This window comes from Rhyacophila brunnea, unplaced genomic scaffold (genome assembly GCF_057557595.1).
Source record: "Rhyacophila brunnea isolate RB1 unplaced genomic scaffold, BYU_Rbru_1.0 scaffold_22, whole genome shotgun sequence".
NCBI classification, from domain to species: Eukaryota; Metazoa; Arthropoda; class Insecta; order Trichoptera; family Rhyacophilidae; genus Rhyacophila; species Rhyacophila brunnea.
In genome coordinates this window covers 4,528,430-4,548,634 of record NW_028232882.1, presented here as the reverse complement: position 1 = coordinate 4,548,634, position 20,205 = coordinate 4,528,430, and the positions used below count along the sequence as shown (strand labels likewise).

General features: G+C 29.9%; 1 protein-coding gene across 1 annotated transcript in view; it reads left to right on the top strand.

Moving 5' to 3' along the window:
• IRSp53 (Insulin receptor substrate 53 kDa) overlaps window positions 1-20,205 on the top strand; it is an 804,117-nt gene that overhangs the window by 706,115 nt on the left and 77,797 nt on the right. The window contains exon 5 of the mRNA XM_085949618.1: window positions 14,281-14,342. Coding sequence (XP_085805744.1) covers window positions 14,281-14,342 — 62 coding nt within the window. The remainder of the gene's footprint in view (window positions 1-14,280; window positions 14,343-20,205) is intronic.

Genomic DNA, 20,205 nt, shown 5'->3' with positions numbered 1-20,205 from the left:
CCAAACTGACTCCATTCCACTCAGTCATATCTATTGGATTATCATGTATTTATGCAGAACTTAGCTATCTCGTCAAACCAGCGGCTTACGTATGTCAAAGTTTGTACAACCTCGCATGTACTACCAACTTTACCAGAAAATCCATTGCATGTCTTTTTATTGAGGTATATGCTCCTGCTATATTCATACTGGCTTTTGCATATATACTGTTCGTTATCGTTCTATCGTTCTGATATCGTTTGTAACCTTATGCAATTATTGCTGGTATAACGAGGAAAGATCATAAAAGAAACTAATGGAGGGAGAAATGGGTGCGCCAAGTTATAAAGGTCGCCAAGCAGATGAATTTAAATGGACTGCACATGTCGCTAGGCGTGTGAACAACCGCTGGAGGCTGGACAAAATCCATCATACAGTGTTACAGTGCTCTAGGGCACTTCAATACACACTTTAAAAAACAATCTCATAATAACTTAATATTGTACATTCGTAACACGGAAGCACTTCAGAAACATACCAATTAGAAAAATCTTCAAAAATATATGGTGCCAATTTATGGTACTTTACCAATTTACTTACCTGCACCCTAAATAAGTATGACAAAAATAACTAATACGTATGCGATTGATGCGCTTCTCAAATGTCGTTAATATTGGCAACTGGTTGGCTGTTGTGGTTTGAATCAAGGTATGCATAATAACGGGTAGTTATTTTGATTCCTAACCAGTGTCAGGATGATAACATTATTTATTGGATATCGTCACCTAAATACTACAACTACTTTTTAGTGTTTTTGAGATAACTATTGAATATGATTCTACACTTCCTTCTCTACAAAATGATAAAACTAGATAACGTCAGAAGTTATTGGGAACTGTATTAATTTTGTGTTTGAAAATATTAGATAACTTTAAAACCATAAATGCATTAGATCAAGAAAATAACACATCTACAATATTTTTTCATACTATTAAACATTAGACATTTAATTGTTCCCAATTAGACAAGCACAATTTTCCATTTTTATTTTATATAATAATTATAGCCTAGATATTCATGTTAATCAAGTACTAAAAGTTTAAATTTCTCAACAATGACAAAATTTGTTTAAAAGTTATCAAGTTGTAGTATTGAGGTGACGATATAATATGTAATACGTTGTACGAAAAAGCCCCAGAATTATACATTTCAGAAAAAAACGTTGAAATAAAAAATAATATGATGCCGGGTAAAAAATAACTCGCATTCATTGCGACTTCGGACTGTGTTTATAAAAATATTGTATATTTCTAAAGAATTTATGAATTATATTAAATAAAAAATTCAACAATATTAAATCTTCTACATTATTCGTTGAATATAAAAACAGTTTATTAACTTCATATCAAGTTAATTATATTTTTATTACTGCAGAGTATGTTAAAGATAGCAAAAGAACTTTTATAAACAATATGAATATGCTACTTCAAGTTAAAAGTATTGATCAAATTTTATTACGTTTTTCCTACCAAAACCTATACAATGTCAAACACAAGGCCGCGGCATCGGAAGGCATAAGCTTCACTTAAAAGCTTATTTAAAATTCCTTCTGCATCCCCGTTTTTCACCCGGGAGCTTAAATTTCATAATGTTTCATTATATCGTCCACCCAAGTATCTACGCACTTTGGCATATTTATTTCTGACTCCAAGGCGGAGCTTTTTTGATATTCAAAAACTCACCCGCAGCGCATGATTTCATTTGAAAATCGAATCAAATTATTAGCTTCGGTTACATTACACAGGAAGCAGTATGTGTGCAGTATTACAGTTTTGATTCGAAAAAAGGTCATTAAATACATCAACATAAATATACTGAAATATGATGGTTAACTATATATTTCATTATAGGGAAAATAATATAATTTATTTGATTGATGGGTTTTAAGGGCTGGAGTGCTGTATTAAATAGCTTACTCTACATAACTTGCAGAGTTTGTAGATTTTTGAAAGGGAAAGAATGGACCTTTAGATAATAATATGTTATACAACTGTCAAAATACATAAATAATTTATTTTGAAATATAATAAAAGTAATAAAAACATATCCTACGTTTTTGTGCAGTTGTATATACAATATGCCGATTGTTGCCTTGACTATTTATACTAATTTTTTCTCCTGTAGCTGTAGTATAATAGCGATCAAATATCCATTGTTTAATGTATCAAATTATTCTGCAATAATATACCTATTCCAAGCGAATCAATTTATAGCAAACAACTTTTAGCTAGATCAGCAAGTTGATTGGCGATATTAGATACGGTATATTATTACATCATATCACAGCACATTATATCATTACGGTGTATTAGCCGAATAATCATTTTTCATGGTATCAAATTTTCTTACGACTGTAATAATAAATAATATTTCACAAGCTACTCGATTTAAAACGCTGACTCTATAATTAGTCCAATATGATTATGTACCAGAATTTAATGTTAATGTATTACTTTTTATTGTATAAATAACGAAGAATAATTTATCTAAATGTCACTCGAATCCACGTACCTAGCTCGTAACTATCTCAGTAGATTATATGTACTATCATTGTATAATATACTATTGTACCGATACGCTGCTAATAAATCTCACCCTGCTACATCGTAGACTTCATTATCATCATCCTCAACCCACACATCGAATACCACAGTAGTGACCCAACACTCCCTTTATTTGTAAAGCAAGGAATTCATTTTTGCTAGTTAACATTAATATCGTTCTCGAGTACTTCCTCTATTGAACAAAATGGCATTTAAATCTCAAAAATGAAAAAATGCAATGAGCCTAGTTTTGCGGAAATACGGAACGCAAAATTTTCTCCAAAATAAAGAATCAATCACAAATGCCATTGAATAATTTACCGAATATAAATTTGATGAAAATTGGAGATATAATGTGTGTGTTGACAAATTATTAATTTGAAAAAGTGCTATAACCACATGGCGTGAATCTCAAGTTTGTATTAATATATTGTATTTCGTCAATAATTTAATGTTAATTTATATGATCAGAAAAGACAAGGTACTCGTATTATAATGACATATTTTTTACCTACAGATTATCTAGGCTAAGCTCGCAAAGATTTATTTCTTCCCAATTATTTCTTCATTTTCGAACATCACACAGCACTTTGGCCCTTAATATAAAAAAATATTTTTTAAATAGCTAATACACAATATTAAGAATTCGGCATTTTTTACACACTTTTACATAATTTTGAACATTTTCAGAAACATACTTTCCGTATACTTAGTAATTATATTAGTAAAGATCACCATCTGAAATGCAATGCGTTAAAATAAATTTTATTTATTTGGCGCCTATGAAAAAATAATTCACCGAACATGTTTTTTTTTGTTCACTTGACTTTTTGGCTACCATTATAATTTATCGGATTTAAAAAAAAAAGAACTTAATTGGTATTTAGCACCATAAAAAAATTTAAAACCGAAAACAATCAAACTTGACGGTAATTATGTAAAAAATGAAATTATTGTAATCATTGTCTTAGTATTTTAAAGGATTTCAATAATTTTATTTTAAAAGATAATTTTTGAAGCTGTTTTTATTCCTCATACCAAAATTCATTTATATAATTATTAAAAATGGATCACTAGTATTGTTTTGTTTCAATATAACTGTCTATTGTGTTCTTTTTGCTCTAAAAAATAATATTTGAAAATTGTGTCCGTTTTAATATTCCATTTAAGTATACGAAAATTTCAATTATGATACTCGAACAGGCTTTTTAAGTATGCGTCATTATCAAGTGTATTTTGCATCTTATCTCGTCTTCAATTTGTATTTTCATCTTGTGAACATTACCGGTTAATTGTAAGAGGAAAGATAAAATTAAGAAGCAAGGATCCAATAAAAGCAAGAAGTATCCCTTATAGAATAAGGGATACTCTAGCGTGAGTACAAGAATTTTTGTTTTTTATTTTAAAATTGCAATGCAAAAATTACTTAAAAGAGTAACATTTTATATTGTTTTATTAAAATGGTTAGCATAGTATACAATCCAATAAATTATCACAAAAGTAATTCAAACGTAACATATTCAATTCAAAACTTTTGTATTTATTAGTTACCTTTAAAAAAATGGTCAAAAATGAATTATTATAATCGTTATGTAAAATCTTTGTAAAGAGAATGATAATATTTACCAAAATAATTGTCAAATTTTTCATTTCGCATTTAATGAATATAATTTTTTTTTTTTAGTTTTTATAATAATATAAAAATGGAAAATGTGAATAAAATGAAAAATCATCTGGCCCAATCATTGCTATAATAATTCTATAGTCTATGATAAAACGACAATTTTATTAAAACACTTCATTTAGTTACTGGGATAATACGATTTATATAAATAATTACAGGATAAAAATAACTTTTTATATACAACGTTTTTAAATTTTCTGTTGAATTATTATGCTCAATATGCTCAAACTTGTACTTGATAATATGAAGTTAATAAAAAACAAACAAACAAACAAATATAGAATACTGAAATTTCATTTTGAGATTTCATTTTAATTTCCATAGTAACCACGTATATATTAATAATTTAGTTGCTAGGACCACCTCATTAGCAACCAATAATAGTCTTACTTTTTACGGATTTTTCTGAAATAACTTACCATACAAAACAGAATTAACTGAAAATGAATTCAATTCTGCTTAAAGATGGCTATTGGCATTGTGTTCTGATATATTATTAAAGTTTCAAATGTCTAGCTAGTCGGGAAGTTAGCTAAAAATTGATTGAAAGATTTGTACTGGACAAACAACCACCGGAAAAACAAGAATACGAGCTAATAAAAACGTTGTATAATATAAAAATATTTATCATTAGGAATAAAATTTACCATGCCTGAAAGCACTTGCAAGTACGCATAACATTATGTTCAGACAACTTTCATCTTCTAATAAAATTTCAGTTAATTTCACAATTTTTAATTACAAAGAACAACGTTCACTTTAATTCCTAGTGCAAACGTATTGTTAATTTTTATATTCATTTTGTTGAAAACACTATATTCTTACCATACATAAAATGTTATTATGTGTATAATTCAAATGTTTTTAATAATAAAAATACATTTTATAGTATTTTCGAATTACTATAATATTTAAAAATCACCGTATGTTTTAATGTTATTAATGCACAAATTAATATGTAATTTTATTAGTTGTAAAGTATATAGTTTTTTTTTATAATAATATATAATATTATAATATATTATTATATTATTGAATCAATGATATTTATTCAACTTTATAATTAAAATTAATTGTTTTAGAAGTAGGTAGGTACATTATTTTTTAACTGAATAATGAACATGATTTTTTTTATTTTGTTACTGTTAGCTCTTAGTGGAAACCTCGGTATTTTGTATAAAGTGTATTTTTTGTACTATTTAAAAAAAAATATTTACTCCAAGAAGAGATTTGTCTCTAACGTTTCATCGATAGGTAATGAAAAGTTTATCAGCACAATTATTAAAAAAAAAACACCGATTGGATATACATTGAAATATAACTTTATCGATAAAAAGACACGCGCCTTGATGGTAACCGTTGTTTATCTAATTGATTTAAAAAAGTCAAATCGATTCAGTATATCATAGCTTCATTCTATATTATGTGTTTTATTTTTTCTGCTCCTGAGATATTCCTAGTCGTAAATAAATGATGCTCTATATCGAAACGTAGAGTTCCGTGGCACGCTTGATTAATTTCTTTTTATTTTGTTAACTGTCAATAATTCATGGTGGAACTGCATTGTATTGTTGTTTTAATTTAACACGACGCAATTTTGTTTGTAGTACTTATTCCACTTTTAATCAATAGATTAGGACCGGTTTCGTCCGCCTCAGAGGGACATTTTTAACTGATGAAATAGTGCAATACGCTTGATTAAGACCGGGTGTGGTGCGGGGTGGCTGTTGTTACGCCGTAAAAACGACAGTTTACTTTTTTTAATGTAGAGACGTCAACAAAAATAAATATTTTCTTTCTAATTTGTATATATTTTGAACAAAGTATTCTCACATGTTTTATAACATACAGTTATAAAAAAGAAATAAGACATTTTATTGACTTGCTTTTATTGATTTTATGAGAACGAAAACTACTATTTTTGTCGACAGAGCCCTCTTTTAACTATACAAATGACGATGTATAAATTAGCTAAGTAGATTTGCTTAATTTTGCATAACTTTTCTGAATAATTGATAATATACCAGGGATAGTTCCTTGTCTTATTTGCACTCCATTACCAACGCTAAATAAAACAGTTCACAAATAAAACAAAATAATCAACGGAACACAATTGAAATGGGCCAAACGTTTTCGCCACATAACTAAAGTTATCTCGACAACGGAGTTTTTGTTTTTACTCATTGATACAATTCAATGGAACGCTTGGGACGATCTCCTTTTATCTGATTTCCCGTAAAATTCAACACTAGCCGGGAGACTATAGAGGTATTTTACACCGCTCAGTGTAAAGCATTTATAAGAAAACAAACAACTTTTCATTATTTAATTTATTATTTTAACAAATTTATTAAATATTATATTATTAATAATAATATATTTAAAACAACATAGGTAATATTTTCAAATAGTGTGCAATGTTTGCAATCATAATATAATACTACATTCTGTGTCCAAAATATTAAACCTCAGTAAATAGGATAAAGCACAACGTTGTATGAAGATTTGCTTTCTGACAATAAACAGAATAAATAAATACGAGAAAACAATCTATAAATTTATATATTTTAACTTAGGTGACGTATTATAAATAGATGGCCGTATAGTAGCGAAATCGTGTTCATATCTAAATAAAACACATACAAATACGTAATCAAAACAACTAGAATATAAGGGAAAGAAGAAAATAGGAGGGTAAGTAAATTAGAAATACAATCATATCGTATATCATCATCACTGCTGGATAAAGGCCTCCCCAAACTTCTTTCAACTCTCTCGGTCTTGTGTCGTTCGCTGCCACGTATTTCCGCCGAATTTTACCAGTTCGTCAATCCAGCGGCTTTTAAGACGACCCTGTGGCCGTTTCGTGCCCCTTGGGTACCACTGGATGACGGCATTTGTCCAGCGGCCGTCCTTTCGGTGAGTAATGTGCCCCGCCCATCTCTATTCTAGCTGTTTAGCAACGTCTATTACATCGCGTACTCCTGTCTGCTTCCTAACCCATTCGTTTCTCTTACGGTCCTTTCGCGTGATGCCCAACATACACCTCTCCATGCCTCGCTGTGCAACTCTTAGCCTTTGGACATCTCTCGTGTTGAGGGTCCACGTCTTGCAGCCATACGTGAGAACTGGCAACACACATTGGTTAAACACCCTACGCTTAAGACATAATAGTAGGTCATTCTTGAAGATACTATTTTGACGTCAGAAAACACTCCATCCCAGCTTTGTTCTGCGAGCAATTTCATTGTGTATGCTTCCGTCTTTGGACACCTGCTATCCAAGATAGACGTAGCTGCTGACTTGGTCGAGTTGGGTGCTATTAATACAGATAATCGCAGGGTCCGAAAAACAGTTCCTCATCACTTTTGTCTTTGAGACGTTTATCTTTAGGCCGACCGTTTGACTGACATCCGCGAGTTCTTGCATTCTACCTTGGAGGTCTTTCAGCTTATGTGAGAGCTTGTGGGTCTTGTGATAGAAATATTTCTGGTAGGTTATTATCAGATAATACTTAAATAATGTTCTTATTAGATCTATATGCAATGTTCCACGAACAACGCGTATTTTTTTATTCTTAATACTTTACGGAAATCTCTTTCTGGTAAGACAGTAAAGTTAACGGTAAACTGTGTTACGGTGAAATGTAACACATACAATTTACATTGCATTGTTGGTCGTTTTTTTTTTTATTTATTTTGCTTTTGAATCTATTTCATAATAAATCTTATGTCATTATACGTAAAAGTCTTGGGTGCAGTGTTTCCAACCAAAAAATAAGGTTCATAATAAAAAAAATGTAGGCTAACTAATATTTAAAAATATTTCTTTATAAATAATAATATTCTTTTGACGAAAAGAAAAATAAAATAATTCATACACCTAAAAAATAAATTATATATGTGCGGGTTTTGGTAAGCACTTAATAGTATTAATATGTTAATTTTATTATATTAAAATACTTATTTAATTCAACGAAACTACTAGTTAAATTTGACGTAATTAAATAGGATACACGTAGCTTAATTGGTGAAGCACATTTATGCAAATCCAGTTATTACAAGTTCACGTCCCATCAGGTGTAGTATTTAAAAAAAATGTTTTTTTTTTATAAGACATTTTAAGCTGTTTCTGTGTGAAAAGCGATATATTATCTAAAATGACATACATCAGAATACTATGCAATGTTGATTACGCTATTTGGGTGCTCAAAAAACTTGCAAGACCAATGAAAGTACTTCCTACAAACGTAAATATCTTCATTAATATAGCATGTGTTTGTTTATAGTGAAGTCATTATTATATATTTATGTTTTTAATCTAAATGTTATGTTGTGAACACTTTAAATCAATAATTATTTAAAAAGCCTTATAAATATATTAGTATATTGACTGCCAATACAATTCGATATATTTATGCATATGTGGTACGGCCATAGATTAAAATCGAGATCACCAGAGGCGAATCTTAGCGACAGAGAGCCCTCGTCCCAAAACTTTTAAAAGGTTAGCATGTTAATTCCCGGGCGGTAAGTTAGCGGGGCGCTAACAAACCGGCAGCCAAAAATGCGCCTTCAGCATTCGAGTCACGCGGGGCTCTTATCTCTTTGTGTGTGTTTTAGGGGGCGGTATCTTTTTTATTTGGATCTTGAGAAGAGACGCCTTCATAAATTAGTAGGGTTTCCCATTAAAGACTCTCTCTCCTCTTCTGCCGGCTATAACTACATTTTCTGATAAAGAAAAAGTATAAAAAAATATCGAACATCATTTCGAATTATTTATTACGAAAACAAAGCCTTCGCGAGAGAAAAACTTCAAATAGAAACAGAATTTTTCATGTTATAAAAATAAATATCAAATATTAATAAAACGAAAGTACTTAGATAATATCTTCATAATTGATATGAGTAATATGTAAGTATAAAAAATATTACTCGTTTGAAACTGATATTCAAGCACTTTTATAAAAAGCATAACATTTGAATATTTCGAACAATCTTACTAATAATAATACATAATAATATAATTATTTATAAACAGATGTTTGGTTTTTTTATTACAACGTTTTTATTAGCTCGTATTCTTGTTTGTCCGGTGGTTGTTTGTCCAGCACAAAATCTTCCAATCGATTTTTAACTGACTTCCCGACTAGCTAGACATTTGAAACTTTTAGAATATAATATCAGAACACGACGACAATGCATTCTTTTAATACTTTTAGCCATTTTTAAGCAGAATTGAATTCATTTTAAGTTAATTCTGTTTTGTATGTAAAGTTATTATTGTTGGTTGCTAAAGGGGTGCTAGCAACTAATTTATTAATATATACGTACAATACTATGAATGGAAATCAATATGAAATGTCAAAATGACATTTCAGTATTCTATATTTATTCAGTATTTCTATCAAGAACAAAAAAAAAGTATTTATTAATACATAGAATTGTCAAGTTTATATGATTCAAGAGAAAATTTAAAAACGTGGTATATAAAAAGTTCTTTTTATCTTGTAATTTTTTATACTATTTTTAACATTATATTCTTGATACTTTGTCATATCCTTTGACTCTTTACTAATGATTACGTTTATTTAAATCATGCTTTATCAACAATCCTGAATGATCTAGTCATGGCCACACATCTTGAAGTGGGCCAAGATCTTCGGTATGTCTCCCTATTTTTTTGCTAAGATTAAGGGTAGCGAATAACATCCGCCATTGATCAGCGATGTGAAATTCAGGATATCAAAACATTTTTACTAATTTACTGCATTTTTTAAATAAATTCACTGGTATATTTGAGTTATGAGTACTTTGCATTATATAATGCACTGATTTCCAACGTCTATCGTGATGCGAGCTCTTTTTTAGTGGCCTTCCAATTAGTTATGATTTATTTAATAAATTCTCCATAACTTGCGTTATAGAAATATTAATATTCAATTTGCAGCGTACCTAAATATGATTATATTCATATTTTATGAGAATTTAGGTAAAGTTATATGATTTATCTTTGAATATAGAATTTCTTAGAATTTTATTTAATTATTGTTTATATCTTCAATAAATAGTTCTCCCAAGGTGCAAAACTAACCTGTAGTTGCTAATGCCAATTGGGCGTTCAATAATTACACAACAACCAAATCGCTTCGAAAATTGATATATTCCTGGATAAGATGACTTTCATTTGATGTTATTTTATAAATAATTAGAATAGGGTCTACTTAGATTATTCGGCATACTTCATAATTTCTGTATGTACCTATTCTTTTACTAATATTGCTTATTTTTGTTTTCTAACACTGTGTTAATATTTTTTCTTCGTTTTTCATGGCATGTTGTGGGCGTCTTGAATTTTTAATTTGTAAAGATCACTGTAATAAAATAAATAAATTGGAATGGGCATTTGTGACTTCTTGTTTACTATTTGTTTTCACACAACTTTGAAACAGTTTTATATATTTTTTTAATTATTTCTATACAGATATAATTAAATAATTATGTAGGTCTATATTATATATTTTTACCAGTTTTATTTTATAATTTAGCAGCAAAAACATCTTAATTACCTATAACTGCTACATGTTCGTATTTGTAAATTTTGACATTAACCCAGCCAATAAATTTCACCATAACCAATAAAATTTTACCAATTCGATAGACAGTTCTTTGGTTTTCAGTGTTATTTTTTTTAACAAAATAAACCTTTTTTTATATCATGACACTAAATATTTCAAAACTTTTTATAACTTTGCTTTTTTTCACTTAAAACTTCTAAGTTATATCCGGCCAAGTAACTGCAATCTGATTGTAAAACTCAATGTAACAGAACGTAGGCTCTGCGCTCGGCAGCGATCTAACAAACTTTTGCCGGAAGTCGATATATAAAATGCCTCTTCTGGCCGTGAGACGCGCAGGCCGCAAAGCCTCCGATCGTCATTTTGGAAAAGCGCAAAGGGAAAACGAAAGCTCGGAGCTTTATCGCGTCTATTCTACTCAGCACTGATAAGGTAAACGTTCGAAATGGAAAGCTTTTTGCGACTTGATGAACGTCGAACGGTAGGAGGGAGGTAACATTCGCGGAAAAGCTTGGAAAATTTACAGTGGATACCAAAAGAAGATTTTCTCAGACTTGTTCTTAATTCATTGAACTCTTTAATATCTGATATTATAGAATTTTGAGTATTTTAGTGATTTAATTATAAATATAACCATAGAATATATAAAAATATTATTATACGCCATCAATGTATTTATTGTCATCATCATCATTCTCAATCATCCAATGTTGGATGGAGGCACTTGTTGGCTGTCTCAATTTTTCTGAGACCTTATTCATTCATTGCTCCATTCATACTTCTGCCAAATTTCATTATCTTTCGACCTGACATATACTCAGTAACCCTTCAGGTCTTATAATATCTGTATACTTATTGATGGATGATGAAATTCCAACCATCCATAGATAATCTGTTGTATAATGTGAATTTTAATACAAGTATGTAGGTACCTGTCCATTACTAACATATTATGTGGTAGCACTTGCGATATTAAAACTGTATTTTTACGATAAATTTATTGCACATGAAGGCACACAAGGCTACGAGACTGATCAATGCACTCTTTGAAAATATGGAGATTTTTGTGCCTACGTGCAATATATTTTAGTTTTCAAATTATATTAAATTGTCTATTTTGAAAAATAAAACATAGTCTTTGCTTTTTAAAACATATTATACCTACTTAGTTTATTTATACGTCTATTTATATTGTTGATTTTGAGTGTTTTGCTTAATTATTTACTTAGGCGATCGATTTTTGTATTCTAAATTAAAGTATTTATTACTTTAATTACTAACCGAGGTCACGGATCACTCCAATATATTCTGTTTTAACTTACTTGAACTTGTTTATAATTTTATTTTAATTAACTAGGTATTTCTTTTATTCAACGAATAATTGACAAGCTTCTAAGAATGTACAATTCTAATTATTGAACATACATAATTTTGAAATATAGCCAATAGAATACAAAAACCGATCGCCTACCGTAACTCAATTAAGAGAGTGCTTATGAGCAGGTATTAAAAAGGCCAATAGTTAAAATTTGTCGAAGGTAAGCATGGCAGTCGTAGCATAGTAATATTACACAGGTCGCGATACCCAAGAGACGTAGGTTTGATTCCTTCCGGGTGTCTTACTTTTTTCAAAAAAGATTTTTTCTATTGGCTATATTTTCTCATGAGTGTTTCAAAATTATATATGAATATTATTTTCTTCATTGCATTCATTATCAATTCATTATAATTTATTGCAATCAATATCAATTCATTGAAATTCATTGCATTCATTATTAATGAATATTAATTTATTTAAACATGACTTTCAAAATATGGACAAAACTAAATATTATTTATTTAGGAAATTGTGTTGTTGATTCACTGACGTTAGAAAGCTTTTCTTAGCTTCTTTTCGTACTTTTGATACAACGTGTTTGTTTTTGTATTTACATTGTTTAAATGAAACCTTAATTGTATAATATAATATAAGTAAAAATCATCGTTTCTATATATTTGTTCATCGGCTGAATAATATGTTAATATTTTTCCACTGAAGCCTTTATAATATGAGATATTTTAATTAGATTTTTTTTTAAATTAGGACTTCGGCAACCTTTTGACATTTTTCTTAATTGCGCCAAACGCCTGATTGCTGTGTCAAAGAAATGTATAAATCCTTTGGAAGGACCAAATTAGGGGTGAAAATTTTAGCTCAAAGTATTCATCACTTAAATCAAATGTTATATTAAATTTAGCAGGTTGGCATTTTAATTACAGAAGCGATATAAAAAATAAACACTTCAGCAGTGTTATTTTTTTTTACATTATTCGTACTTTTTCACAAGACCATTTTGTCCTAATGGATATTATTATTACAACCCAATGTTAATAGCATTTCCGTTGAACCATATCTACCACTTAAAATATTAATTTGATTATATTATTAATTTAGTATGAAGTCTATTAATTTGGTCGATTCAAATTGGTTCAGTTTTTTGCTCGTCAAATATCAATGATAGAAGTATAGAAGCATTGATGTTCTTAATTTTAAAATTATGGTAGCCATATATTAGGTGATGAAGTTTAAGTCATTTACGTAGGTTTTGAGAATTAATCTCAAGGAAACTTAAGTTAATTGCTTAGAGATTAAATTATCTGCCACAGTTATAAAAATATATGATGTTATTATGTTTGAATACCATTTTTCTTACAAATTATGTTTTTTTTTTAAATAGAAATACATTTTATTTTTGATAAAATATAAACATAATATATGTTCATTTAATACTACAACTGGCCATAAGGCCAAGTGACAGTAGTTTAGTTATTAATATAAGTAAAACAATCGCAAACACCCAGGCTTTAAGAAAGTCATATAAATAATATACTGTAACCTCACCGGGAAACAAACCAGAAGCACCCAAATGAAAGGCCAGCACATAATGCACTAAACTTGGACTATGAGGACTGGTCTCAAACAGACCTATCTTACATAATATAGAATACTATGTCATGGTATGCTTAATATAATACATAATAATATATTAAGTATTTATTTTTTGAACTTACATAATTTCAAAATCAAAAAAATCTGTAGAGTGAGTATATTATAACTGAAGTATTTTCAAATTATGTATGCTCAATAAAAATATGCTTTCTTTTTAAATATTGTGAATTATTTGTTGAATAAAAAAATTGTGTTGTACCTATTTTATCTTTGAGTTAAAATCGTTTTATTTTTTTATACTTAAAAATCCGGTGACTGTAATTTATATACATTTCTACGGAATTTTGAAGAGAATACTTATTTCATTTTCTTATCACAGTTTGAAATTTGTCCAAAATATTAAATTTATTACATCAAATTATATTATAAATTAAAGAAGTTTTGTAATAAATATTTTCAAATGTCATTTTTAACCATTGAAGTAACCATACATTTTTTCTTCTTTCAGGAACCGCCTTGATGAAGGTTGTGGAAGTATACAGAGAAATCCAAGAGCAGCAAATGAACATCGTAAGTAATATTTATGCTTACTAGAATATTGACGAATTCATGGCAATCACATAAAATAATTTATAAATAACTATTTAGTAAAACTTTACCTTGTCAGTCTAATTCGTAGATATTTTGCTCTTTATTTCTTTTACCTGCCCCGGTATCCTTGATAAACCTTAGTGAAGAGTGTATCCAAAGTATCCGTTATGTGACCCAGGCTAGTCATGCGTTACCGGAATGTTTTCTCATAATATCCTTCTTCAAGCATTTTCCGCCTATCGAGAATTCAGCACCATCTAATAAGGAAATAGAAAACATCAATCATATCTATATTTTGTTTAAAATATTATCAAGATCTCTCTGTGCAGATTTCATAAAAGTCTAATTCAATTAAACTACAATTACTTGCAAGGCTTTTTTACAAACTATACGTTTACCAATTAATGTAGGCGTTCTCAGTCGAATGGGAAATGACCGATTAGTCATATGTGTCGCTAGATTTCAAAATCAGCCAAGTCCATAATAGATGAATAGGAGAAAAACAGCATTTTGTTCTCAAATACACAGTCACAAGGTTGAAAGTTTATATTATTTCGATTATAGAATATTTAAAATTAATAAATTCTACATTTTGATAATGCAGAAATGTTATAAAGCAGTAGTTCTTCAGAAATACACAAAAAAGTCAAAAATACCTAAAGGTGAACTTGGCTGATTTTGAAATGTAGCGACACATATTATGTAGAACCAAAAACCAGAAAACTATGACCCATGTTATAAAGAAACAAAAGTACAGCATTCCTCTTCGAGCCTCTGTGATTTGTATGAGTGCAGTTTCCTTGGTTCTGTTCTTGGTAGCATATGATAGAAAAAGATCGCCCATATAGTGGTCGACCTCCGTTAGGGGATGGCACGATAAGAAGATGAAGCCACCTTTACCACTTTCATTTTATTACCCTACATCATCATCTTCGATCCTTGAAGATCTTCTGAGCCTCAGGCTATATTAATAGATTTTTATTTTTACAAAAATTGGTGTTAGCCGTTTTCTCAACATATTAGGTCCATACCAAATAGTTGGCCATTAATTCGGGAGATCCGGATTCGATTCCTGGTGAGGTCACAATATTTATGTGATTTTCTTAATGGCTGAGTATTTCTGATTATTTCAATTCAATTACTAATTATACTACTGTTTCACTACACTTCTGACTTTGACCATCATGACTTATTATAGTAAGTATTATAAAAAAATAATATAATATAATATGTTTAATAAAATACATTCATCAAATGGATTACATAGTTAAGAGCATACTTCAGTGAAACGGCAAATAATTTTCAACAATAGGTGCGACGAAATTTTGGACTCGCTGGCAATCGGAGAGTGGAAGTCGAGCTGTGAACATGTCAATTTGTTTCGTGATGGTGACGGGGGTATTAATTCTTAAATCGTGTAAAGATGACTAAAAAACGTTACCCATTTACTTGAAAAAGAAAACATGTCAATGAATATATTATTATTGTTACTAATAGAACAATAAACAGAACATTAAATGGACGCATGTTGGATTTATATGATAAATTATATTTCGTTCGGTACGCGTCATTTGTACAATCCACGCATCGCCTAGCCACGATCTTTTTAGACCATGCCTCAACTGAGGTATATATTTACATATTCTAGAGTCCAAACACATATTGAAAAATCAATATTTGAATAAGTCAGACCGGTGTTTTGGACCCACGATATTGTAAGCCGATATATTATCGCTCGGCCATGATAGGGTTTATATTATGTTTAATTATAAAAAAGATATTTTAAATGTTTTTGTAATTTGTATACAGTAGGTACGCCACGTTTGTTTTGCTATTATGAGTTTTGGTAGTTCAAGCCGAGTTGGTTCGAGTATTAATTAGCGTTAATCAATATTGAATATAATTATCATCTACCTGCTCATGTAAATTGAATGCATCCATTTCCACTTTGATAACCTTTTGTTATCTCCTCTTGCTAATTGGATTAAATTTTTGTTATGCAATTGGATTGCAGAGCTGAGTAATTCGTTCAACTCTCAAGTGCAGTAGCAGCTGCATGAGATAATAATTGAAATGTATAATTTGAATTGCGATTGGATTGGAATATTGAAGTTCCTGCAAGTATACCTACATGTTTAACCTACCTCACAAATAACAGAGCATAAAAGTATGAAACGAAAATGCAAAGAAATCATATTTTAAAAAGTTCGAGACTACCGTATATTAAGTATTCTCAATATTAATCTTATAAAAGGACAAATTCCTGGAAGTTCTTGGACAGAGCACAAGATGAATCAGTCAATCATCCAGAGACTTTAGATAAAGGAATGGCTCTCAACAATATCTCTGAGATGCATTCTGTAGTTTCTTGGATATATTGTTCGTTGCAGACTAGGTGACCTGGAGAGACTGGTGGTTTTAGATAGCCTCCGAGTAAGGCAAAGCAAATGAAGAGGATCAACGCACTTTAGTGACCAAGTGAATAGGCTGACTAGTAGCCTTCACTCTGTCCTGAGAAAAACAGAAGATTAAGAAGGGTGGAGAGTGTTAGTTGCTTAAAAGATGACAGAATTTAAATTTCGTCCTGAGCCTCAGCCATGAGGGAATTACGTTCAAGAAGAGAATATGAGTAACGCACCATAAATTAGAAATATGGTATACTTACAGTATTAACATAAACATTGTTTATGAAAAGACCAAATGCTTCCTTGAGGTATCTCTAGCATGTAGCTAGCCCACTTCTAATATTCATTTTCGCTATATGTGATCACAAATACTAGTCTTATCAGAAAGAAAGTTTATACAGGATGACTTAATTACAGTGTGGTCGCGATTTTTAGCCATGAAGAAATAATCAAGGAAATAATATTACAAAATATGAATCAGAATGAGGATGTTAAGATGTCATGACTGTGTTTTCATTCCTCTAAGTCGATAAAACTTAAACCTTTCGAAATGTGGGTATACAGACACATGCTCTATATAAGCAAGAATTACAACTTTATAAAATGTGGTTAGGTATGTTCAATCAATAAAATTGAAACCAGAAAGTTGGGATAATAGAAATATCAACCTCAACATTTTATCATCCTAGCTCATGGATCTCAGATACTGGTTTGAGGTCAGCATTATATAAAATATAGTACAGAATAATTATAAGATAAAAAGAACTTTTTATACCGAACTTTTTTAAATTTTCTGTTGAATTATTATGCTCAATATGCTAAAACTTGTACTTGATATGAAGTAAATAAAAAACAAAGAATACTGAAATGTCATTTTGATATTTAATTTTGATTTCCATAGTAACGCACGTATATATTAATAATTTAGTTACAAAACCACCCCCTTAGCAACCAATAATAGTCTTTTACTTTTTACGGATTTTTCTGAAATAACTTTTTATAAAAAAACAGAAATAACTGAAAAATAATTCAATTCTGCTTAAAGATGGCTAAACGTATTAAAAGAATGCATTGGCATCGTGTTCTGATATATTCTAAGAGTTTCAAATGTCTACCTAGTCCGAAAGTAAGTTAAGTTAGTACAAGAATTGTACTGGACAAACAACCACCAGACAAACAAGAGTACGAGCTTATAAAAACGTTGTAAAATAGCCAACGTCCGGTGCGGAATAATATGGTAGAGAAAGAAGAAGAATATTATAATAATATTGCCATCTTATTTCATATCAGAATTTAGAGTACAGTGTAATAACTAAAGAAAATCTTGCGACTATTTTTCTATATTATTTACAATTTATATTTTTGTATATTATGAAAATATTTTTCATGTACTTAGTATATGTACCTACTTAGTATATTAGATTATTTTGTAAATTCTTAAATTATGATTTTCAAAAATTTCCATTTAGTTTATTCTGCGAAATTTTAATGATCCAACCTCTTCAGTTTACTAATGAAATTACTTCAAAATAGAAAGGTTAACTCTAAACGTTCGCGTGAAAGGAGTGGATAATTTTTTCAATCTACTTCGCAGCATGTTTCGATTTAACTATGGAAATTGAAACTCCACAGGGATATGGTGTGGAAAAACACTTTTCCTGGTATAGATTTTTATATTATTATTTAATAGATTTTTCTTAAAAAATAAAGGTATAACATTTTTTATCAAAAGAGTCCGATAGGAAGATGTAAAAAATTAAACCTGATTATAAGAAGCCATAAATTGAGTACCTTGGTATCAAAGTGGGACATAAGTCCTTTACAAAATTTTACAGGAGACTCACAAACATGTGTGAAGTGTCCGTTTTTCATATAAAATACCAACTTTATACTCAAAAATCTCTATGAAAACTACCGTTTTTGATACTTTTGGTGTATTTTTTTAAAAGAGCATCACTTGCACTACCATAACCAATTAAAACATGAATTTAGTGGGAGGTGGCGTTTGTCCCACTTTGATACCAAGGTACTCAATTGGTAATTTACAATACCTTATCAATAATATTATGTAAGAACATAATATTTATGGTTAAAGTGAAAATATTCATTTTTCAAAAATGAATTAGAATAGAATAGCCATTGAATACATTCAAGCACGGGGGCTGACAGGACTCTAGCCTATGATCCCGGGCTCAGAAAGAGCCCGGGGAGGCGAGTCAACCAGATAAGTAAGATGAACTCACATCACAAATTTGCTTTAACAGTAAAAAGAAGTCACCTGCGGCGCTATTGCCCATCAATACTATTTTTATTTAAAATTATGTGGTTGTATGATAGATTTTTAATTGTGTATTAATACTCGACAACATCATAATTCAAATGGACGTATTAAAATATACACTTTAATTTTACCGCGTACATCATTTTGAAAATGATAGTGAAGAGCATCACATTGCCTTTATCCTTAACGATAGGTAGGGAGGCCCACCAAAGAAACTAGCCTGGGGGCCCGCTTCAGGATGTGGGGGCCATGCATTCAAGTGTGGGAGTCCGCTTTAGCAGTGGATAGGTGTTGAAGATGAAAGACGGTGGAGTTATTCATGATGATGGAGGAGAGAGAATTTATTTACTGTTCAGTAATTACACGGGTACAAAGGGCACATACAATCGGTACAATAAAATAATGACAATGAGGTGAGATGTGTTTTTACCGGGAAGTTATGTTAGAGTGGACATTCTCAACCAAATTGTCATCCGCTATCTATCAACGTAGGTACTCATAATCAAAGTAATATCTTGAAAATAATATTTAGGAAATAACTATTATAATTGCGTCAGCTATTTTATATCGAATTTGCGATAATTGGATATTGGCTGACTATACGGGAAAACGGATATTAAGGAAATCATAATTGCGGTCAGCGTTGTCAGCTATTTAATCTCTCTGACCTATATTATGCTGAAATCGATTTGGTTGTTGATTCCGATACGCCATGCATGAATAAATAAATACTTGTGTATTAGAATATAATTATTAAAACATCTTTAAGTTGCATTTTTATTATTACTGTATGTAAATTTATATTATATGACGTAAATTCTTAAGAGCTTTATGCTGGCATCTATAATTTAGGAATATCACAATATTAAATAACAGAAAAAGATTGCTTCAAGTCTCCCTATGAAGTGTGTATCTAATCGAATTATTATTTTTTACGACTGGCAAGAAAAATGTCTTGTTTATATAAATATATTATTTCCACAGATTATAATTATTAATGAAGCTATCCTTATAGTCAGAATCCAATTGCAAAGAAAATGTTTTTTGCCGCGAAATAAAAATGTTTCTGGAACTAATAGACCATTTATTTCTTTAATTGACTTTTATCAGTAATTTAGCAGCTTGGCTTACTTTACATTTGAAGATATTTTTCAAA